Genomic DNA, 25,158 nt, shown 5'->3' on the forward strand with positions numbered 1-25,158 from the left:
ATGGCACAGTTGGCCAACACAGCTCTCCAGGGTACAGGTGGTAAGAGGTGGGAGTGATGGGGGCAGCAGGGCATATTCCCCTGCCTCAGTCAATAGAGAGCTTGTGCCATCACTGACTCTCAGTACAATTAAATCTGGATACTGCCCAAAAGCTTGGGAGGGAATGGGGCAAACACGTAACCAGAAAATACAAAAAAGCAGAAAATCAATGGACACTCGTACATAAGCAAATATCACTGGAAACATTGCTAGTATCCACCAGTCAGGGACTGTGCTGACACATGGAGGAGGACCAGTGAACTCATGATGATAGGGACATGTCTCTGGTACATATCCATGCCATAGACAACAAATACTCTCTCATACCACCTTGAAGGCTTTGAATAATTTCATTTGTCCCACTCCTTTGTTTCTTCTTCTTCTTCTTCTTCTTCTTCTTCTTCTTCTTCTTCTTCTTCTTCTTCTTCTTCTTCTTCTTCTCCTCACACTGGGATTCTGCACATGGTTGTATTAGAGAGAGAGAGAGATGCCAGGTTTTATCCTGGATAACTTTCCTTCCTGACATCCATAAAGAAAAAAAAGGCTTCATTTGACCAAGTCATATATCCTTATAGTGTTGTTCAATCTCTGCTCCTGAGTATTCTGGGATAACTAGATTGGGGTGTGTCTGTCTGTGTGTTTGTGTGTGTGTGTGTGTGTGTGTGTGTGAGAGAGAGAGAGAGAGAGAGAGAGAGAATGTGTGTGCACTGAGGAACAGAATGAGTGGATTCACCAATCTACACTGAAGCCGGTCTGTTACAGAGACAGGGTGGTTGTCAAATTGCTTATGGCAATTCCAGTGACTGGGCTTTGTAGTGGGCAGTAGCAGGGCTGTGTACTGCCTTGTTACAAAACCCAAATAACGAGGCAAAGTGGGCTGTTTCAGAACAAAAGCCTCATGATATGAGGCAGGACAGAGCAGTACCAAGGCGCCCCAGGGCAAAGCAGCTCCCCCATGAAGCGCCTCCCCCTCCTAATATATTTGGAGCTCTACGTAATGTTTGAGTAGTCCAGGCAGGCTGTCTCTAAAATGTATCAACTTGTCAACAGTCACGTTGTGGGTAGATGATTGTGCGTATGTGTGCGCACGTGCATGCGTGTGCTTTCCTAGGAGTTGTTCCTTCAATTTCTTCAATTTTGATCACCATTAGGCTTTCCTCAAATAAAAGGAAACAGCTTGGTTGTAATTAGGGATGGCGGAGAATTCTGCCACGGACTCCAATGAGGCTGGATTCTTTAGAATTTCTAAAGAATCCGGACCCCCGGAGTCCGTGGCAGAATGGAAGACTTACCCCCGCCTCTGTGCGGAATCCTCTTGGGCCAGATCCTCCGGCTCAGGATTGCCAGGGATATGGCTGCCATGACGTATCGCTGGCTGAAGGGGACTGACAAATATTTACGTAGCCTATCGCGTCAATGAAAAACACGGATGCAAATGGCGTCTGGGACGCCATTTAAGGCCATAAAGGCCTTAGTTTAAGGTAAATGCAGCCGTAGCCTGTCACGTTAATGAAAAGCACAGATGCAAACGGCATCCAGGACCTTAAACTAGGGATGTACGAAAGTCACTCACCTTTTGATGAAATGTGATTAGAGGTGGGGGGGAGGCGCTCCGTCCCTCCCCCCAAAATTCTGGTCGGGGGGGAGGCAGTCCATCACTCGCCCCCGAAATTCTGGCCGGGGGGGAGGTGCTCCGTCCCTCCCCCCCCGAATCCTGGCCGGCTGGGTCTGCAAATGGCGGTGGCTGTAGCTGCCGCTGTTTGCGTCCCTGCAGTCAGCCGTGATAGGCTACGTAAATGTTTACGTAGCCTATCATGGCTGAGTAAAAAAAAAAACCCCCGCACGTACGCAAATGGCGGCGCCCATGGGCGCCGCCATTTGTGTTCCTTATTTTGGCACGTCTTAGTCTACGTAAAAAATTTACGTAGACTACGGCGAAAATAAGGGGAATGCAAATAGCGTAGCATCTACGCTATTTGCATTCCCCTTATTTTCGCTGTAGTCTACGTAAATGTTTACATAGACTAGACGTGCCAAAATAAGGAATGCAAATGGCGGCGCCCATGGGCGCCGCCATTTGCGTACGTGTGGTTTTTTTTTTACTCAGCCGTGATAGGCTATGTAAACATTTACACAGCCTATCACGGTATTTTTTTAAAATCTAGCTATGATAGGTTACGTAAATCTTTACGTAGCCTATCACTTCTTTTTTTTTTTATTGGAAATGGCGGCAGCAGCAGCCAGTCAGAAGACCGGCTGCTGCAGCTGCCGCCACTGAACTGCCGCCGGAGCCACCGCCGCCTGGAAGATTCGCCCAAGGTAAGTCCCGTCCCGGGGGGGGGGCGGCGGGGCAGACCGTTTCACCACTGATTTCGGGGGGCTGAATGCGCTGGCATTCAGCCTCCCCAAGATTCGTGGAGAAATTCTCTGACATGCCTACCTTAAACTAAGGCCTTTACAGACACAAATGGCGTCCCGGACGCCATTTGTGTCCGCAGTCAGTAGTCCCTAGGGATGTGCGAAAGTCACTTACCTTTTCAAAGGGGATAATTTGCGGTGGGGGGGAGGTGCTCTGCACCTCCCCCCGAAATCCTAACCTGGCCGGCTCCGCTATGCGGCAACTCTGTGGAGCCACCAGCCGGGTGCATTCGCAGGCATGCAGAGTCTGCAGACGCAAATGGCGGTGGCTATGGTGGCCGCCATTTTCGTTCCTGCTTTTTTTGCCATGATAGGCTATGTAAATATTTATGTAGCCTATCATGGCAAAAAAACAGGATCGCAAATGGCGGCCGCTGTAGCCGCCGCCATTTACGTTCCCATTTTTTGCTGTGATAGGCTACATAAATACTTACGTAGCCTATCATAGCCTCTGCAGGGATGCAAATGGCATCCCTGCATTAGCCGTGATAAGCTACATAAGTATTTACATAGCCTATCACAGCAAAAATGGGGAAGCAAATGGTGGCCGCAGATGCGGCCGTCATTCGCAAAGCAGCGTGAACGGCACCAGGTAAGTGCTCCGTTTCGCGCGCCTTTTGCGGGGTGGTGGGGCAGGGGGCTTCTTTCCAACATGGATTTTGGGGGGGGCTGAATGCATTGGCATTCGGCCTCACTGAGATCCATGGCAGAATTCTCTGACATCCCTAGCAGTCCCCTTCAACCAGCGATACAGCATGGCGGCTGTATCGCTGGCACTTTGGAGCTGGCTGGCAGAGCTGGCCAAAGAGGATTCCAGGGGGAGGAATGGATCGCCTCCCCCCCGCGGACCCCCCCCAGGCTGGCAGGTGGGGGATTCGTACATTCCCTGTTGTGATGGGAGCGTTCCCTTCTCTCACTCCTTGCTAGCACACAAGCCAGTGGCTGAACTGCCTGGGCTTTGGGGGAGGGGATGATGCCCTCGAGGGGGGCTGGGAGAGGCCAAGGTGTCACATGCATGTGTGGAAACAGGGAGAATTTATTTATTTATTTAATTTCTATACCGCCCAATAGCTGAAGCTCTCTGGGCGGTTCACAAAAACTAAAACCAAACAACACACAATAAAACAATTTAAAATATATAGAACATTAAAACCACAATATAACAATACAACCACAATAAAACCTAGCAGCAGTACAGGAGTTTAAAATACAGATTTAGAACAGCAAAGATAAAAATTTAGAAAGCTAAAATGCCTGGGAAAATAAAAAGGTCTTCACCTGGCGCCGAAAGGAGTACAATGTAGGCGCCAGGCGAACCTCACTAGGGAGCTCATTCCAGAGCCGGGGTGCCACAACAGAAAAAGCCCTCCTCCTAGTAGCCACCCGCCTCACTTCCTTTGGCAGGGGCTCACGGAGAAGGGCCTCTGATGATGACCTTAAGGTCCGGGCAGGCACATATGGGAGGAGGCGATCTTTCAGGTAACCTGGCCCCAAGCCGTTAAGGGCTTTGAATGTTAACACCAGCACTTTGAATCGGGCCCGGAAATGGACTGGCAGCCAGTGCAGCTAGAAAAGTACTGGCGTAATATGAGCTCGCAGGCCAGTCCCTGTTAACAGTCTTGCTGCCCTATTTTGGACCAGCTGAAGTTTCTGGACCGTTTTCAAAGGCAGCCCCACGTATAACGCATTGCAGTAATCCAGATGAGAAGTTATCAGAGCATGGATAACTGTAGCTAGGCTATCTCTGTCCAGATAACGGCGTAGTTGGTATACCAGCCTAAGCTGATAAAAAGTTCTCCGTGCCACTGAGTTCACCTGTGCCTCAAGTGACAGTTCTGGATCCAAGAGCACCCCGAAACTATGAACCTGATCCTTTAGGGGGAGTGCAACCCCCTCCAGAACAGGTTGAATATCACCTAGCTGGGCAGACGAACCACCCACTAACAGTACCTCCGTCTTGTCTGGATTGAGTTTCAGTTTATTAGCCCTCATCCAGTCCATTACGGTGCCCAGGCAGTGGTTCAGAACAGCCACTGCCTCACCTGGTTTTGATGAAAAAGAGAGGTAGAGCTGGGTGTCATCCGCATATTGATGGCACCTCAGCCCACACCTCCGGATAACCTCCCCCAGCGGTTTCATGTAGATGTTAAACAGCATGGGGGATAAAATAGAGCCCTGTGGAACCCCATGGCACAATTGCCATGGCACAGAGCAGTAATCCCCCAGCACCACCTTCTGGAATCGGCCATCCAAGTAGGAGCGGAACCACTGTAGTTCAGTGCCTCCAGCTCCCAACCCAGGCAACCTATCCAGAAGGATACCATGGTCGATGTTATCGAAAGCCGCTGAGAGGTCCAGGAGAATCAACAGGGTCACACTCCCCCTGTCCCTCTCCCGGCAGAGGTCATCCTACAGGGCGACCAAGGCAGTTTCTGTTCCAAAACCAGGCCTGAAGCCCGATTGAAATGGATCTAGATAATCCGTTTCATTCAAGAGTGCCTGGAGCTGTCCTACAACCGCCCGCTCAAGCACCTTGCCCAGGAAGGGGATGTTGGCCACTGGCCTATAATTGTTAACATCCTCTGGGTCCAGGTTAGGCTTTTTCAGGAGTGGTCTAATTACCGCCTCTTTTAAAGCAGCAGGCACCACTCCCTCTCTCAAGGAGGAATTTACAACCTCCTGGACCCAGCCGGACAACCCCTCCTGGTTTGATTTAATAAGCCATGAAGGGCAAGGGTCAAGCACACAAGTGGTCGATCGGACTTGGCCAAGCACCTTGTCCGCATCCTCAGGCCTCAGTAACTGAAACTCATCCAATAAAACTGGACCAGATGGTGCTCTGAACGCCTCTACCAATGGAACTGCATTAATGGTGGTGTCCAATTCATGATGAATCTGAGCGACTTTATCCTCAAAGTGCTGCGCAAACTTGTCACAGCGTGCTACCGAGGGTTCCACCGTCTCTCTCCCTGGCCCAGAATGTAACAGGCCGCGAACACTCAGAAAAGCTCCGCTGGATGACACTGAGAAGATGCAATGCTGGTGGAAAAGAACTGCCTCTTTGCCACCCTCACCGCCACAGAGTAGGCTCGATAGTGGGCTCTTACCTGTGTTCGGTCAGACTCAGCACGAGTTTTCCTCCACCTGCGTTCTAGCCGTCTCCCCTCTTGCTTCATTGCCCTCAGCTCAGGTGTATACCAAGGAGCTGGCCGGGCTCTGCTCAGAGGGAGAGGGCACTTGGGCGTGATCGTGTCAACCGCCCAAGTCATCTCTGCATTCCACAGAGCGACCTGGGCTTCGACAGAAGCACCAGCCATACCAGCAGGAAAATCCCCCAGAGCCCTCTGGAATCCATCGGAATCCATTAATCTCCGGGGGCGGACAATTTTAATAGGTCCCCCACCCTTGCAGAGGGGAAAGGCCGCCAGAAGTCTAAACCTCAGCAGGAAGTGATCTGACCATGACAAAGGGACAGATGTTAATTCCTGCCACAGCTCTTTGCTTTGAGAGTTTATGCAGAGAAAATCAAACTTCAGCTGTGACTAGGGCAGTAACCACTGACTAAAATACATTCAAAGTACTCATTTAGTGTGTGCTAGAAATAAAGAAAAACAGATAAAAAATAATCTCTTCCAGCCTGCCTGCCAGGTAATGTGTGTATTCAGCCAGGGAGTGGTAGAGCCGGTGATTCTTCTGAATAAGGGTTGTTTTGCACTTCAAAGAAACCTGCAGCAGAGGTTAGGGACCTCTGTTTCAATACACTTCCCCTTCTGGGTTTGGTCTGAGTTTCTGGGAATATCAAATTCAACCTGCATGTAGCACACAAGCCAGTTGGCCAAACCGCCTGGGCTTTGGGGGTGGATGTGATGCCCTCAAGGGGGGCTGACAGCAGCCAAGGTGTCATTCACATGCATGGAAACAGGGAGAAGTTACAGCTCTTTGCTTTGAGAGTTTCTGTGGAAAACATCAGAATGTAACGCCACCTAGCACAAAAACCACTGGGCCAAACTGTCTGAAATGTTGTAGGTGGCCTCCACTCCAGAGGGGTGGAGCGGTCCCCAAATTTCTCACCTGTATCGTAAACACTGAAAAAGTTTTGACCATTTGTGTTTTCCCATGCAAGTCAATGGGAAAACACCAAAAATGGGTGATCCGGGTATCCGGATCTCTCTTTGGATTGGGATCTGAGTTGGAGCGGATGGGTTTGAATCAGTCTAAAGTGGATAAGAGTCACTTCTGAGGATCCCAAGTGCCATCAGAAGCAGATCGGGGGGTCCATGCACAGCCCTATTGGGGATAGGGATGTACGAAAGTCACTTACCTGTTCGTGGATTATGTTGATGGTGGGAGGGGGGCGTTCCGTCCCTCCACCTGGAATCCTCGCCGGGAGGGGGGAGGTGCTCTGTTCCTCCCCCCTCTGGAATTCTCCAAGGCCAGCTGTGCTCCGTGGCAGCTCCGCGGAGCAGCCGGCCAGGCCCAGCCAGGGCCGCGGAGGGCTCTAGGTAAAACAAAACAAAACACACAACCATGTACGCAAATGGCAGCGGCTACGGCTGCCGCCATTTGCGTTCCTTATTTTTGCCCTCTTAATCTATGTAAATATTTACATAGGCTAAAACGGGGAATCAAAGAGGGACGCAAATAGCGCCCACTACGCTATTTGTGTTCCCCTTGATTTTCACCGTCATAGTCTACGTAAATATTTACGTAGATTAAGAGGGCAAAAATGAGGAACACAAATGGCGGCAGCCATAGGTGCCGTGATTTGTGTATGCGTTTGTTTTTTTTTAACCCACCCAGCCATGATAGGCTACGTAAAGATATACGTAGCCTATCACGTCGTGTTTTTTTTAAAAACCTAGTCATGATAGGCTACATAAACCTTTACGTAGCCTATCACGTCTTTCTTTCTTTCTTTCTTTCTTTCTTTCTTTCTTTCTTCCTTTTTCTTTCTTTTTTTTTCTTTTACAAGAGTGGAAATGGCGGCAGCGGCAGCCGGTTGGAAGACCGGCCGCTGCCGCCACCAGAGCCGCCGCTGCCCAGAAGATTCACCCCAGGTGAGTCTCATCCCGGGGGGATCCGCATGGTGGCGGGGGGGTGGCAGGCCATTCCGCCATGGAGTTTGGGGGCTGAATGCATTGGCATTCAGCCTCACCATGATCCGTGGCGGAATTCTCTGCCATCCCTAATTGGGGAGCATCCTGTTTTTCCTCCTTCTCCTTTCTCTTTGGGTTCCATGTTCATTCAGTTAAAATCATCTCAGTTTTATCTCTTCTGTCTCTTACTGCTTGCATTTAGGGATGTCAGAGAATTCCGCGATGGATCTCAGTGAGGCTGAATGCATTCGCCCCCCAAAATCTGTCGCAGAATGAAGCCCCCACTCCCCCAACCCACGAAAGGTGCACGGGATGAAGTCTCCGCCGCCCCCACCCCATGAAAGGCGCGTGAAACGGAGCACTTACCTGCTCCCGTCTGCGCTGCTTTGAGAATGGCAGCCGTCCTGCGGCCGCCATTCGCTTCCCCCTCTTCATAGTCCCTGCAGAGGCCGTGATAGGCTACGTAAGTATTTACATAGCCTATCACAGCAGGGGGGGAACCCCAGTGTACGCAAATGGTGGCGGCTACTGCCATTTGCGTATGCTGAGGTTTTTTCCCCCTGCCATGACAGGCTACATAAGTATTTACGTAGCCTATCATGGCAGGGGGGAAAAAAACAGCGTATGCAAATGGCGGCAGCTACCACCATTTGTGTACGCTGGGGTTTTTCCCCTGCCATGATAGGCTACGTAAATACTTATGTAGCCTATCACGGCTCAATACAGGGACGCAAATGGCGGTGGCTATGACAGCCGCCATTTGCATCCCTGCAGGGCTGCCCAGCTGCAGGCGGTCGGAGCCGGCCGGCGGCTCCACGGCTTGGCCGTGGAGCAGAGCCGGCCGGGCAGGATTCTGGGGTGGAGGACCGGATCGCTTCCCCCCCATCGAGGATTCTGGGGGGAGGGACGGAGCACCTTCCCCCCACTGAGGATTGCCCGGCGCAGGGCCAGGTAGGTGTTTTGTACATCCCTACTTGCATTGTTCTGTTAATCTTCATGTATATTGACAATATTATGTTGTTGTTTTCAGTACAGCTTTAGTGCCTATTTACTACACAAATACTATTACTACTATGAATATTAGCCTGAAGAAAGCTAATAAGCCAGAGGATCAAGGCGCTGTGATTATCACACCATTGTTTACTTGCATCTTTTTATACATTGTTATAAAGTACTTCTTTTTCTTCTTTCAATCCAATTTAGCTTCACCACTTTCTTAGAAGTGTCTCATTCAACAATAGTGCTGGGGACAAGATTTCTTTTGATCAAAATGGGGAGTTAGTAGCTGGATTTGATATTATCAACTGGATCACATTCCCCAACAAGTCCTTTCTTAGAGTCCAAGTTGGGGGGATTGACCCCTGGGCTCCCCCAGGCAATGTCTTCAGTATGTTCAAGGATTCCATTACTTGGCCTAGCATGTTTAACCAGGTGGGTCCCATGTATCTCTCTCTCAATTTATTTCATTGATGTTCAAAGAGGTTTTACTGTTCAGCCACTTTTCCATCCCATCTGGAACAAACTAGTTTCCAAGAAGGATGTTTTCCCTAATCATTCCTCCCACATGCATTATGGGGGAGGGGAATTGGTTCCATTGTGCTGGGAAGGGAAGAGATAATCGTCCCCATGTTCTGCATTTCTAATAAGGATATCCCCCTCCATGTGCCTGCAATTCGTTAAAGAAAACTTGGTAAGTGGTTGCATGCTACATGTCAAGTGAAAGTCTTCTTTAACACTCTGTGTTCTCTCAGTTGGGCAATGCCCCATCAGACCATGATTTTGAAATTAAAGTTGCAATCCTATGCACACTTACCTGGAAATAAGTCCCACTAAACTTAATGGGACACAACATCTATAGTATTGTGCTGCATATTTTAATCTGAAATGGACTTGCCTTACAGTGTTTTTGACTTTGAGTCATCAACATTCTCGGTCTGCAATCCTAAACACACTAAGGATTAAGCGCAAGTAGGAATGGATGGACTCACCTCTGTCAGGGTTGCCCGGACACCCAAGAAGCCCCCTCCCCATTTGTGCCCCCCGGGCTCGCTTGTCGAGCCTCCATGCTTGGCCAGACCCACACACCGAGCATCTGCGTGCCTGATGAGTGATTCTGGCGGCCAGCTGCTTCCTGCCAGAGTCTTCATGTGGCGTAAAAATGGTGGCTCGGGTATTTCTGTAAATCTAAATGTTGCAGAAATGGCAGCTCTAAAGGGACCATTTTTGCAACACTATAGGCAGCAGCTGTGCAGGAGAAAGATGAGAGGGAAGCCCCTCTCATTCTCTTTGTGTCAAGCCACTGCCTGTAATGTGAGTCACCATTTTAATGGAAGATGGGGGGCTCTGAATTTTCATGTATCTAATCTCAAGCAAAACGGGAGCTGTGAAGGGCCATTTCTGCAACACTGGATATACGAAAAGGGCGTGAATGTCCCTTTATGGCCACCGTTGTTGCAGCATTAGATATGCGAACATCTAGAGCCTTCATCTTCCATAAAAATGGCAGCTTGCATGAAGGATGGATGGGTCTGGTAAGTCCCGGCTGCTTGTGCTGTTGGCGGGTGGTGGTGGTGGCGGCTTGCCAAGCCAGGTTTGGGAGGCATAAGAGGGGGAGCGTAACAGACTCCCAGACCCAGTCAGGCACTCACAACATCCCTAACCACAAGTGAATATAGTGAGACTTATTTCTGAACAAACATGCATAGGATTGCACAGAGTGTCTATCTTCAAAGGAGAATCAGTTACAAATGAAGGACACAATCCTATGACCCCCAGACAGAGCCCAGAGGGCCATAGGATAGTTCAGATTCCTAGATCCAAGGTTGGAGACAGCACTCCAACCTCAGAGCCAGGAATCCGAGCTCCACATCCCTTCATCCTTGCAGCCAGGAGAGAGAGAACCTCACAGGCTGCCTCTCCAAGCTCAACAAAGTGATCTTGAAGAGGAGGGAAAGTGGGCATACTGGTGGGAGGGAAGGGAGGGGACTTGGGAGGCTGACTTACACCATATCACCAGGCCTCTCAGGCTCCTCCCCTCCTGATCTCACACGCCCCAGCTAGATAAGCAAAAACCAATTTAGATTTAGCTAAAATGTAGAGCGGAAAGAGTGTGGAGGCAAAGATCGCCTCCACCTCTCTTCCCACTCTGCATTGGATGGCCGTAAGCCTCCATGTTCGGAGACGTATGGCCACTCTGATAGGATTGCATCCTAAAGATGTTTAGTAAAGGATGTAGCAGAAAAGAAAATTAAATGGTAAAGCATGATTTAAAAAAAAAAAAAAGCATGATGAAGAGAAAGAGCACTATACAACCATTTAACACCAACCACTGGCATCAAACAAAAAATAGCTATGGCTACTATTAATGTGTTTCAGTTTACGAGACACTTTAGGAAACCTTGAGCTTGTGAACTTAGTTCAGCCAGACCCCAGCTACCTCCTTGAAAATAAGGAGCTGCTGTGAGTCTGATTCTTTCCTCCATACAAGAATTAATTGCAAATCGCCCTGAATTAATTGCAAATCGCCCTGAGCCCACAGAAATAAATGGAAGAATGTCAACCCGACCTCTGCAATCAGCTAGAGAAACAAGTCTACTAAGAGTGCAGTCCTAAGGGAATGATGCTCTATAGACAGAGGGTTCTTCTCTTGGAGCCCTCTGTCTATCCTATGCTCTGTCCTCTCCCTGTTATGGGGACTTACTACTTGGTCCATGAGTGGAAGGGAGAGCAAGACAAATACAGTGCTTCTCTTCTGTTTGGCCTTCTCTTCCTGGTACTTTACCAGTGTTGCACAAAATGCTAGTTTCGCCCCCTGGAGGCTAGTCCAATTTGCCCCAAAGAGGAGAGTCAACTTCAGGCTGGGTCCAACTCGATTTTATTGTTTGCAAACAGTTCGACAAAGGAGCTCACGCTCAAAGCAGAGTCGACCCTGGGCAACCTCCGCGCTACAGTTTTATCACTTAGCTTGCATTCCTCAGCCAGCGTGTTACTTTTGATTGGTTGCCAGCGGTTTGCTTAGCAACCTTATCTTAGGGTTACTGTCTGCTCATTCTAGGCATGCGCAGCTCTTACAGTACTATGTGCTGCTTAAGACACATACAATGGCTTTTAGGTTACATTTTTACTACACCAGTGCCACCAGGTAGAATTCTTTATTTTCTCTGGCTGCCTCCACCAAACAGCATTAAAAACCTTCTGTTATGGGGACTTACTACTTGGTCCATGAGTGGAAGGGAGAGCAAGACAAATACAGTGCTTCTCTTCTGTTTGGCCTTCTCTTCCTGGTACTTTACCAGTGCCACCAGGTAGAATTCTTTATTTTCTCTGGCTGCCTCCACCAAACAGCATTAAAAACCTTCTGTTATGGGGACTTACTACTTGGTCCATGAGTGGAAGGGAGAGCAAGACAAATACAGTGCTTCTCTTCTGTTTGGCCTTCTCTTCCTGGTACTTTACCAGTGCCACCAGGTAGAATTCTTTATTTTCTCTGGCTGCCTCCACCAAACAGCATTAAAAACCTTCTGTTATGGGGACTTACTACTTGGTCCATGAGTGGAAGGGAGAGCAAGACAAATACAGTGCTTCTCTTCTGTTTGGCCTTCTCTTCCTGGTACTTTACCAGTGCCACCAGGTAGAATTCTTTATTTTCTCTGGCTGCCTCCACCAAACAGCATTAAAAACCTTCTGTTATGGGGACTTACTACTTGGTCCATGAGTGGAAGGGAGAGCAAGACAAATACAGTGCTTCTCTTCTGTTTGGCCTTCTCTTCCTGGTACTTTACCAGTGCCACCAGGTAGAATTCTTTATTTTCTCTGGCTGCCTCCACCAAACAGCATTAAAAACCTTCTGTTATGGGGACTTACTACTTGGTCCATGAGTGGAAGGGAGAGCAAGACAAATACAGTGCTTCTCTTCTGTTTGGCCTTCTCTTCCTGGTACTTTACCAGTGCCACCAGGTAGAATTCTTTATTTTCTCTGGCTGCCTCCACCAAACAGCATTAAAAACCTTCTGTTATGGGGACTTACTACTTGGTCCATGAGTGGAAGGGAGAGCAAGACAAATACAGTGCTTCTCTTCTGTTTGGCCTTCTCTTCCTGGTACTTTACCAGTGCCACCAGGTAGAATTCTTTATTTTCTCTGGCTGCCTCCACCAAACAGCATTAAAAACCTTCTGTTATGGGGACTTACTACTTGGTCCATGAGTGGAAGGGAGAGCAAGACAAATACAGTGCTTCTCTTCTGTTTGGCCTTCTCTTCCTGGTACTTTACCAGTGCCACCAGGTAGAATTCTTTATTTTCTCTGGCTGCCTCCACCAAACAGCATTAAAAACCTTCTGTTATGGGGACTTACTACTTGGTCCATGAGTGGAAGGGAGAGCAAGACAAATACAGTGCTTCTCTTCTGTTTGGCCTTCTCTTCCTGGTACTTTACCAGTGCCACCAGGTAGAATTCTTTATTTTCTCTGGCTGCCTCCACCAAACAGCATTAAAAACCTTCTGTTATGGGGACTTACTACTTGGTCCATGAGTGGAAGGGAGAGCAAGACAAATACAGTGCTTCTCTTCTGTTTGGCCTTCTCTTCCTGGTACTTTACCAGTGCCACCAGGTAGAATTCTTTATTTTCTCTGGCTGCCTCCACCAAACAGCATTAAAAACCTTCTGTGTCCCTTGTAAATACTTTTAGGTACTGTGTAGTTTGGTTTTTAAGCATGGGGTAGGTAATCTAACAAGAAAGGACACCACACACACACACACACACACACCATAAGAGCAAAAGGCAGGGAAATAACCAGAGTAAATGCAGTCTGCTAATTCCTAAGTAATTCTTAACTATGGAAAATAATTCAGAGTTCTCACCTTTCCTAGGCATTGCCGCGCATTCAGCTTCTCCCAAGCAACTTCCTGATTTCATTCTCTGACTGATGCTTTCCCTCCAACTCTTCTCTCCCTTTCAGCCTTTCACTACCCAAACTACCTTTTTGCCTCAACTTTTTGTAAGTTAAAGTTAGCTGGTGGTCTTGTAATTGTTCCACCAGGAGGGCTCACCTTTGCCCTAAACTACTTCTGCTCAGCTCTGCACACGTTTTTTTCAGAGCCTTTGCATTTTATAAACTGAAATGTATTTTTATATCAGAGCAGATAGTTCTGAATGCAAGAGTGAACAAGACCCCTGGCCTGTAGGTGAATGTCCACTCCTTTGCTCTGGGGACTTAGGCTAGATCTACACTACTGCTTTATAGCAGTACCGAAGTGGACTGACAACTGTTGGGACACATTACACCTTTTATATACTATTATAAAAGTGTTATTTCCTGCTTTTTATTCCACATTATCCAAAATACTGCAACAAATGTCATGGTGTGTCTGTGTGTCCTATGAGGCATAAACGTGCAAGAGCGATACAGCATTGCCATAATGGGATCGTAATGATATGACACAAGGTGTAGATCTTGCCTTGCTGGCAACTGCCTGAACTTTTGACAGTTTGGTTCCAGCAAATACAGATAAAAAATTAACCCTATAACATCCAAACTAAAATATATACAAAATTAGACGACATTTCCTCCACACTCCCAAAATCCGATATATTAAAATGATAAAAATATTCTCCTTGCTCATTTATGAACAGGCACAACCTCTTTCTGTCTGTAATGACAATTGCTACAAAGGGTTTAGCAGGAAAAAGAAGGAAGGGAAGCCATTTTGCTGCTATGATTGCCTTCAATGTCCAAAAGGGAAGATTTCCAGCCGGATGGGTAAGATATGTCATTTTCAGAAGATATTTGCTTGTTCACATTAGTGTGCATTGACACTCACTTTCCACAGGTTAAACATTATTCACAGGTCAGAAGAACTGGTTGCTGTTGATACATTACAGCCTGATACAAATATTGATGTGTGCACATTCTTAAGTATAGCACCTCCTTTGACAGGAACAAAAAATGTATTGTAAGATATTCAGACAAGTGGGGGCAGAGATAATTTATAGTTTAAATATCTCAGAATGCAACACAAAAAAAGGTGATGGCCTTGCACTTCCCTTAATCACTGATTTCTCAAGACATCGGTTTCTCTCCATAATAACTATGGCTTGCTATGAATATAGCTGAGTGGTAACAAGCATGTCCAGTTTCAGCTCCCTTCTTCAGAGCTGTGTGACCCTGAGGCTTGTTTACTGTAATGCACTATATGCAGGGCTGCCATGTGTAGAAACCCAGGTTTTCTTTTTCAGACACGGATGACTGTTCTCAATGTCCAGAAGATCATTACCCAAGTGACAACCGGGATTTATGTATTCCAAAAGATATAACTTTCTTGTCTTATGAAGAACCTTTGGGGATCATTTTGGCCAGTTCTGCTCTTTCTTTTTCTTTTATCACAGCTTTGGTGGTTGGAGTCTTCATTAAGCATCAGGAGACTCCCATAGTCAAAGCCAACAACCGGAATCTCACCTATGTTCTTCTCGTCTCCCTACTGCTATCCTTCCTATGTACCTTGCTATTTATTGGGCAGCCTGAAAAGTTTATGTGTCTTCTTCGACAACCAGCTTTTGGCATCATCTTCTCAGTGGCAGTTTCTTGTGTCTTGGCCAAAACCATCATAGTAGTTCTAGCTTTCATGGCCACCAAGCCAGGGTCCAGAATGAGGAAATGGGCAGGGAAAAAATCGGCATTCTCCATTGTTCTTTGCTGCTCTGTCATTCAAGCCACTATTTGTACTGTGTGGCTTGCAACCTCTTGCCCATTCCCAGATTTTGATATACATTCAATGAATAAAGAAATTGTACTGGAGTGTAATGAAGGATCAGCCGTCATGTTCTATTGTGTCTTAGGCTTTATGGGTTTCCTGGCCACTGTCAGCTTCTCTGTGGCTTTCCTGGCCAGGAAATTGCCTGACAGTTTTAATGAAGCCAAATTTATTACCTTCAGCATGTTGGTCTTCTGCAGTGTTTGGGTGTCTTTTGTTCCAACCTACCTAAGCACAAAAGGAAAATATATGGTGGCTGTAGAGATCTTCTCTATCTTGGCCTCTGGTGCTGGGTTACTGGGTTGTATTTTTTTGCCCAAATGCTTTATCATTGTCATGAAGCCTGAGCTGAACAACAGAAAGCAGCTAATGAAAAGAAAGTATTGAAATTTTGAATGACTTGCTTCAACCCCTCAGACCTTGCCATCACCTGCAGATAACCTTTTTTTCTGAAGAAGGATATGTGGTGACTGGAAAGAGAGCCTTCTGGATCATGGTGCCCCATTTGTGGGATGTCCTCCTCATGGAAGCTCTCTTAGCATGGACAAAGACTTTATTTATTTGCCTGGGATTTCTTCGGTGAATGGAATAGACTTTATGTTTATTCTTTCAGCTGAATTTTTTTTTGTTTTGTTTTTAACTTTAGTCCTCTCAAGTTTTTAATTTGATATAACTGTTATAGAATTTATTCTTACAGTTTTTCATTATTACTTAAATAATAATATTTATTATTGTAAATGACCTTGATTTTATTATTGTAAATGACCTGGAAATGACCATATAGTAAATGACCTTGATTTTCTTATTTGATAGGTAAAGTAGTCATACTGTGATGGCCTCCACTTTGTGGAATTCCCTCCCTAGTGACCTCCGTCATGCCTCCTCTTTGATAAGCTTCTGCCGGGCTTTGAAAACCTGGCTGTTCAGGCAGGCATTTGGGGTGGGTTAGAGTTTTCTTTAGAGCAATGCTGTTTTGTTTAGTTAATTAGTTGTATTTTGTGTTGTTATTTGTATTGTACACCACCTAGAGTGGCCAGGTACCCAGCCAGATGGGCGGCTAATAAACCAAATAAATAAATAAATAAAATATTATAATAAATACAAATAAAATAAAAGGTCTGTGGTCTCATGCCAGCTAAAGTTAACCATGGGTATGCCCCTTTGTAAACAATGTGATGTAACATATTCATGACTATTTTTTTTCCATTTGTTTTTGTGAGATTCAGTCAAGTTGAACTTTAAATGGATAGAGCTCTGCATTGGTTTATTAGATCTTTATTTCTTTATTAGACTATAAATGTCATGCAAACTGTGGATTAAATCTAGGAATTAATTACTTGGTGCCAACTCATACATAAACGTAATCTTAAGATCTATCCCAATAGATCACGGAGTAAGTTAGTTCAATGTTAAAGCATTTAGCACCCCAATTTTTCATTTACAGCGCAATCCTAGCTCCCTGATATTATGGGTTGAGGGGATATGATTGAGTGGTGGTACCCCTATTCCAGCAGAGAGGAGCTCTGCAAGTGCAGGAGTGGAATGTCTGCCCCAGATGTTCTAGTTATTCTTGCAGAATGCTCTGTAGACATAGATCTACTGCCAGCATTGTTTATGCCAATGGTAGGCCCCAGAGTGTAGTATTCTAGGGTGGGAGCAGCTTTAGATCATTTAACTGTGAAGATGTAGGGCTGTGAAGATGTCCCTTTATCATCAGCTCATGGTGTTGGAAAGGGGAACCCATGCAGGATATATACCCGTGTCTTAACTGATGTTTTCAGGAAGGGAATCTGAGGCAAACAGTGGTGGCAAATTATGAAGTTCTTGACCTTATTGACAAACTGAAAGCCAGTAAATCACCAGGCCCAGATGATATGTCTTGTAGAGGTCTTAAAGAACTCAAATTTGAAATGGTTTATCTTTTAATTTAAAAAGTAACATGTCCGTGCTGCTCTCTGCAGCAGATGACTGGAGAGTGGCCCACTTAATATTAGTTTTGAAAAAGGGGCTAGACCATTTAGCTTAACACCTGCTCCTGGTAAATTGGTGGAAAGCATCATTAAAAATAAAATTAGTAAGCATAGGACAAGCCCTGCTTAAAAAGCAATCAACATAGCTTCTGCAAAGATAAGTCCTGTCTCGTTAAACTTTTAGAGTTCTTTGAGAATGCCAATAAACATGTGGACATTAGATGTGATCCAGTAGATACTGTTAACTTGGACTTCCAAAAGACTTTAGACAAAGTTCTCCGTCTATGCCTACTGCCTCATGCATTATCTTCTGAGGTGGCAACATCTCTTGGTCCATTTGCAAAACGGTTCTTCTGCCTGCCTCAGTGGACAATATTATCTGTGCATTCCATCCCTCAAATGCCCAGAGGGTCAAACTACATGTTACTTTGAAAATGTAGCTTTTTCTGTTTGCTTTTACTTTACAGTAGGTGCTGCACCCCCACATGGATTAGGACCCTAGAACAGGGGTTAGGGGGCTTTAAGTCTTTACCTTATGCCTGCAATTTACATTGCATCTCAAGTTTTTAATTTGATATAACTGTTATAGTATTTATTCTTACAGTATTTATTCTTATGCCTTTTTGCTAGGGATATCGGAGAAATCTGCAATGGAATCAAATTCAGATTTATATGAATCCAACTCTTAGATTCTGCAGCAGATTAGCTTTTCCCCAGTCAGGTGGATTCCATGGACTTATGGACTGTTTTTCTAATTTTCTTGAATTTTCCACAAATGTAGTAATACAAAAATATGCAGATTTTTTTTTTTAAAGAAAAAAAACCCTGCAAAAATATACATTTTCCCCATAGTCTAAAGTGTGAAAATGCTCATTTGGGAGGGGATGTTGCACACTTTGGGGGGAATTTGCACATTTTCACAAGTGCAAATTTGCACAAGTGTGAATTTGTGCAAATTGGAAACTAAAACAAATCCAATTCCATTGATGAGTGGATGATAGGCCCTTTATAATCTGTCAAACACAAATGGAATGGTTTTTACACAATCTGCACATCCCTACTTCTTGGCAATGTAAGTTGGAGGCATGGGGCACCTGATCCAGATTGGGACCACAGCCAGGGGGAAAGTTCCCTTGCCCCTTACCCCATGTGATGGTCCTGATTTGTGTAATAAGATGTACTCTGGCCTTGTGAGGGTTCATAAGGCCTTCGTGGTCTAGGTGGTCACCTAGCCTCCACCTCAGAGGCGGAACTGCCCTCCGCCAGAAAGACAGAATGATGGTCAGCTACCCTCAGGGTCCAGGGTCCCCCAGATCTACTGCCATAGGTAGCTCCTCGGTGTTACCCATCTCAGGGAGCTCTAGCTGCTCCTCAGAGGGTGATTCCTCCAATGGGGGCATGACACTGGGTAGCAGTGGTCATGAACATCCAGGTTCAGGAGTGGACACACCACCATGCTTCCTTCAAGATGGCAGTCTTCACACCATCACTCAAAGATGTGTGCACCACTATCTGGATCCACCCAGCCAGCTCCTCCCAGTAAGCTCTAATAAGCCAGAATGGGCAAGGTTCAAGAGAGCATGTCATAGGCTGAACAGCTACAAGTGTCTTTTCCATGTCCTCAGGCCTCAAAAACTGAAAGAGATCCCATCTAGCTGGACCAGACAGTGCATTGGACACCTCACCAGATACCATCCGAAGAGCAGCATTCAAATTGGCATGAAGCTGAGTGATGATGTTATCCTCAAAATGCTTTGCAAAATTATCACAGGAGGTGGAATAATTCAGGGAAAGTGCACCCCAAAAGGCATTTATTGGTTTAAAAATGTACAAAACAGCGGTATATTAAGGAAAACTGTTCCTGAAAAAAATGTGTATGGTAGGAAAAATGTGCACAGAATATGCACACATTTTAGTGTGATCTCCCTTTCTCTTTCTTTTAAAATTGGTACGAGATGTGGAAATGGGACAGAATGAACACACAATGGGAAAAATGAGAATTTGAGAAAAAACCCAAATGACAGATTGATCTATCCCTGAATCAGCATTCAATCAGGGTTCTATCAGCTACATGACTGGCATTCATGTCATGCTGTATAACTCAGCAACAGGACTGCTGTAAGAAAGGAAGAGTTTCATGGATGTTATTGGTATTTGTTCTGTCACTCTTAGAGCTGCTACCTCAAGTGGTGTGCAAGATTACTAAGGTTAAATGCAGAATCAATGACCCTCTTCTTATACTTTATAAGCATTACCAGGAGACCTTATAATTTGTGGCATTATGTCCCAGTTCTACATAATTTATAGACTGATAACTTTCAGTAATCATCCTTCAGAAGAACTCTTTGAAAACACTGAGTAAATAATTATGTAAAAGAGATATATCTCAATCATGCATCTATCCTAAAAATATTATCAGTAGGGGTTGTCCTGTGGATTGGCTTTATCTCCAGAGAATTAGAAAGGAATGACTGGTATTGCCTCTTCCTGATTCATTACAGCATGGCAGTTTACCCCTGCCTATCCCACATCTTCCGTGGACCTTTTCTTCTAGTAGTACTAGGGATGGATCCAATATTCCAAGCTTCCTTCTGTAAGCAGGTCAATCATTTAATAATTTTTTTATTATAAAACACCAACAACTTTTCAGTTGGGGTAAGTGGACAATGGAACATACCCACCACCCATTTGGGTGAGGGAAAACACTATGATTTGGCTGGTGGTGCTTTATTAGAATAAATCTTCATAAGCTATTACTTTGGTTGATAGATCTTCATAGTCTATGAATTTGGTTTTATTAAACATCTGCTGTATACGTGGAGAATAAGATTTTTTTTTTTAAAGAACAACAACGAAACACATCTAAAGTAGTTTTGGAGTAGATCAGGTCTCTACTTGCTGGTGTGATGTGATGACACCATTATGCTACATACTAAGCCCTAGAATCTCTGGCTTTACTGAAGTGTTTCCTGGGAGGTCTCCCCATCATCCCACCATGCCATGGCAGTTTTGAGGGAGTGAGAAGAGGTAGCAATGAAGCCTTCTGGAACCACAGATGGTTGCAGTTCAGGCCCAGACACTTAATGGGGTCAGAGTCCAATCTGCAATGGATCAGGGAACAGGGATTCCAAAATTCCAGTGTCTGAACCCCTTTATAACTTTAGAGTTCACTTCATCAGTAGCCTCAGTTACAAGGGTAAATTGAATGACCAGATATTTCAGTGTCATTTTTCTCTCTCTGTGTGTGTTTATTTGTTTATTTATAGAAACATTTATATGAAGCCTTTCATCTCTATAAATTTGATGTGGTGGGTGCTGCCACATTGGGAAGGTGAACACACACTGGGAAGACATTGCCATATCAATCCCAAACATTCCCTTTCTCCCTCCAGTTCAATTTTTTTTTTCTGGTGGCCTTTGCTTCTTGTGGGCCCCTACAAATCTAGATGTTACTTTCTGTCTCACTTAGGAACAAAGAAGGCTGAAATGTAAAAACATGTTTTCCCTAGTAGCAATGCCAAAGAGGACTTTCAGTTTGTGATGATCTCACCCTATAATTATTAAGATTACTAAGATCAGTTATCCTGTATGTCAGTCCTCCTGTGGAGTTCCAGTGGCCACCACCAAAACTAATAAGCAAGTGTATGAAAAATCCTTATAGCATATATAACCAGTTGCTATTTAGAGCTCAGGGTAGCAACAGCCTAGGCTTCACCAGTTTCATAGTCCAAGGTTCAAATCAGAGTGTTGGTAGAGTGGACAGCCATCCAAATCAAGTGTTTATAATTATGGCAACTCTAAAGACTGGACGGTCTTGTAGCTGAAAACAGAAGGACTCATTAGTAGAGGTGTTCAAGATGTATTAGCAGTGTTGGTACTGGTGCTTTGACCTCACATGGGGAGCAAGGCTTCTGTGCTAAGATGCACTCTTGATGATGTCTTTCCTATCTTTTACAAGTATTACAAGCCAGGTGACCTTGTTATTGGTGCTACTTCTTCTCAGATCTACCTTTACTGTGGTGAGATACCCTTTGATGTTCATCCTTCACAAGCACTGCTTCAAGATCCAGTGTAAGGAGTTTTGCGGGGAGGGGGGTACTATAGCATACTTCTGTCCAGATATTATCATCATAATGTCTAGTCCTAATGCTTTCCTTAGATCGATCTATCTATCTATCTATCTATCTATCTATCTATCTATCTATCTATCGTCTTCTATCTATTTGCCTCCCCCCCACACACACACACTGCACAAACACACATGCACACACATACATTCCATGTACAGAATCTGACTTGACTGAAAGTTGAATATTACTCCAACACAGGTGACGGGACAACATTCTCCGCTGTACCTGAGGGCAGCAGCATAGATTAGGGGGTGCATAGCAAGCTAAAGCAGAGGATTCAAGGAGAACGATGGGAGACTGCTACCATCCCCAGCATCTGCCGCCTGATGCTACCTCACTCTGCATAGAGCCAGCCCTGAGCACAACAACAACAACAACAACAACAAGTATTCTGCTTATTAAGGAAGTTCTCCCCAGACTAAAGTTTTGCAAGCTCTTTGCATCACCTTGTATTGATTAGGGAGACTGGCACCTATATTATCTCATTTGCTTTTGGCTATTTATAATAATTCAAGGGGATAATATTGAAGTAAGTACTATATGAATTGTCATGAGTTCCTAGACATGCATTATAGCTATAGGTATATTCTCAGAGTCATTTATGTAGGCATTTATTCTAAGCTTTTTTTAATGTTATGCATAAGAAATATTGCAGCATCTACATGCGGTATTGGAAGGAGCAATCCGAACTTGGAGGCCACTGCCTATCCAATGAAGGGCAGGTGGAGCAGGGGGGGATCTTCTCCTCCATGCTGCAGCCACCCTACACTCATGCCTAGATGGCCAACTTCAGCTGTCTAGCTGCAGGACTTTGGAGTGGGGCGGGGGAGGATGGATGATGCATAGGAAGCGACATACTGGCAGTTCCATTCTCCTTGCCCCTCCATGCCCCCAGGAATGCCCCCTTTTGCCCTGCTCTACACTGCTCATCCAAACATGGAGCCCAGTGATGATCTGCGCTGTCTACTGGGTGGTGGGGGAGGGGTCGGGCAGGCAGTTCCCCCAAAACCAAGCAATCCTATGGCTATCTAGCCACTGTCAAGCAGCCATAGGATTGCATCCTTAGTTTCTTTGGTCAACAATATCTGATTGAATGTAAACTAGTATTATAGGGCCACTGTAGCATCCCCATGTTAAGGCTGAGGCAGCTAACTGTATTCTGCCATTATAATCAGAAATGGGGGTGGGGTAGTAGCTTCTATGGTTTATACTGAAAAATGGCTGAATCGACTCATCTTGGCAGGGTAGGAGAGATGGGATTGTTGATGGCCCATGCCCATTTTGAGGAAGAAAGGGTAAGAAATGCTTAACGTTTAATCAGTGCCAACCAGCAGTTTGACAGGTAATGTCTTTTCTCCCCCATAGATTGACATGGCAATGATAGAGTTGGAAGGGACCTTGAAGGCCATCTGCTCCAACCCCTTGCCAAATGTAAAGAATTTTAAAGCATCTTTTTAGCTGAGTGAGGGTGCAATGCTATACCCAGTTAACCAGGACTAAAACACATTAAATTCAATGGGGCTTACTTCTAAAGAGACACATATACAATTGTACTACAGGGATAGGACAATGATTAATGTTGTGCTCCTGGCAGCACAATGTCATGTATGGAGGCAGTGGGATCTTGTGCACATTATGCACTCCAGATTCAGAGCAGCAGCACTGTAGTAATCATTTTATGCTGAACTCTGTGGTTCTAATTTTTGTGAACTGCCCAGAGAGCTTCAGCGATTGGGTGATATATGAATGTAATCAATAAATAATTAATACATAGATACATTGTCTGTGCCTGGACCCAGCTGTGTAATATGCAAGCTATATTTAAAACAACATCAACAACGCTTTGAACATGTGTGGACTGGAATTTCCTCCTAAATGAGTTACCAGAACACTTTGTAGAATAGGTTTTCAAATAAGACAGTGTACCTTCCTAGCAAGGTTCTGAATTTTTTTTCTTTCTTTTTTTTTTAACAGCAGACATGTATTTAAGAAAAGAAACACAATTTTGACATACTGCTGGTTCACGTCTCAGAACTTGTCATGGAATGTGTTCTTCTCTAAGCTCTGTGGTCCATTCCTCAAGGTCCTTCCCCCTCTTGATAGAGATCAAGATTACAGTAAAAGCTTAGGAAGATAAATATTTATTATGTACGTAAATTACATGCAGCTATTCAGAATCCCTTATATACATTTCCTTACCTAATTAATTAAATAAATTGCAAGACTTTTTACTAAGGGACCAATGACACAAACTATCACTGCAATATCCTGTATCCAATGATCAAAAAACCTTCCACGTTAAGACCAGAGTAAAGGCTATCTCATGTTGGCTCAAACTCTACAAAACCAGGAAACTGGAAGCTAAGGTTGATGCCTTAACTGATGTGACCTGTTACGATGCTGTGCAATGACACACATTCTGCTTGCTTACATCTTACCCTCCATGCACCCACTTTTTTCCTTGTCTTTTATCCCCAAACTAGATGTCCCATGTTGTTCTGGTCCCATATTGCCTTCTGAAACATCTGGGCCTGATTGTTTTGCTACAGGAATCCCCTTGTGAGTTGACATTGTTTAAATCAGTGTGGTGCAGTGGCTACAGTGTTGGACTGGGAGCTGGGAGGTCCGGGTTCTAGTCCTCACTCAGCTATGGAAGCTCACTGGGTGACTTTGGGCCAGTCACAGACTCTCAGACCAACCTACCTCACAGGGCTGTTGCTGTGAGGATAAAATGGAGAGGAGGATGATTATGTATGCCGCCCTGGGTTTCTTAAAGAGGAAAAATGGCTGGCTATAAATATGATAAATACATACATACATACATACATACATAAATCAATAGCTGGCAGGATGGGTTAAATGGTGAGAGGGAGCCCTTTTCTAGCACTAATGCTACATGCTTCCATACAGGACCAGGGCAATGTGGGGCATTTTTGCTGACCGAGAGCTGCTAAAAATTTCACCAAACCAATGAAAAGCATGCCTCCTCAACAATCCTCAATAGTATTGGTACTTTTCACAAAAAATTTAAATACATAAAATAGATCATATGCTGAGCTGCAGGTTAGGGTAAAAAGGGAAAATGTATCAGTTTTAGGGACATTTAAACTGCTGTTCCTGTGGCAAATTTTATCAGATTGTTTTGGAATTCTGCACACTTGTAGACCACCAGGTAGCTCATGGATACCACATTCCAAGGTAGTAGCACAACATAGATCATTTTTATAAGCAGTGAAGGAAGGGAAAGGTGACACCACACACATGTTCACAGAGGGGGAGCCATACAGAAAGAGCAGCAAGGGAGAAGGGAGAGAATCACATAAGGGAGCAGAAGGCCTACAGTTGGCTGAGGGTGGTAGAAATGAAGCAGTGAGGTTCATGGGAAAGGATGTGATGGGAAAATATGTATCTAACTGAGGTGGTGTAAGGAGTCTTGAAGCTCCCTCTGGCATATCATGTAACTCTCACTGCAGGATACTGAGTAAGAACTACCAGCACATCCTGGCCTTGGTATTTACAGTAAAGGAGATCAATAAAAATCTCCAGATCTTACCTAATGTCACCTTCGGCTTCCAGGTCATTGACAGCCATTTCAATACAAAGTGGACCTATCGTGCCACAATGGAACTTCTCTCAAAAAGGAACACATTTATTCCAAACTACAAGTGTGGCACCCAGAACAATCTCATGGCTGTCACTGGTGGACTTAGCTCTGAAACCTCCCTTCATGTGGCAACCATCCTAAGCACCTACTAG

General features: G+C 45.1%; 1 protein-coding gene across 1 annotated transcript; it reads left to right on the forward strand.

Moving 5' to 3' along the window:
- Positions 1-25,158, forward strand: LOC146342513 (vomeronasal type-2 receptor 26-like). Its single transcript, XM_084807871.1, has 6 exons — positions 1-40; positions 10,011-10,084; positions 14,766-15,682; positions 18,493-18,811; positions 21,231-21,343; positions 24,876-25,158. Exons 1-6 carry the CDS (start codon positions 1-3, stop codon positions 25,156-25,158), a joined length of 1,746 nt encoding a protein of 581 aa, XP_084663997.1.

Source organism: Heloderma suspectum, chromosome 6 (assembly GCF_057233095.1).
Source record: "Heloderma suspectum isolate Gila_16-S chromosome 6, 16-S_ref, whole genome shotgun sequence".
Lineage (NCBI taxonomy): Eukaryota > Metazoa > Chordata > Lepidosauria > Squamata > Helodermatidae > Heloderma > Heloderma suspectum.

What these genes read in the sequence shown, in the direction of transcription:
- LOC146342513 (XM_084807871.1), top strand. Translation starts at nt 1, where the DNA reads ATGGCACAGTTGGCCAACACAGCTCTCCAGGGTACAGGTG. An exon ending in AGCTCTCCAGGGTACAGGTG is followed by an intron (nt 41 to 10,010) that starts GTAAGAGGTGGG and finishes CCGTTGTTGCAG; the next exon opens with CATTAGATATGCGAACATCT. An exon ending in GCACTGCTTCAAGATCCAGT is followed by an intron (nt 21,344 to 24,875) that starts GTAAGGAGTTTT and finishes CTCTCACTGCAG; the next exon opens with GATACTGAGTAAGAACTACC.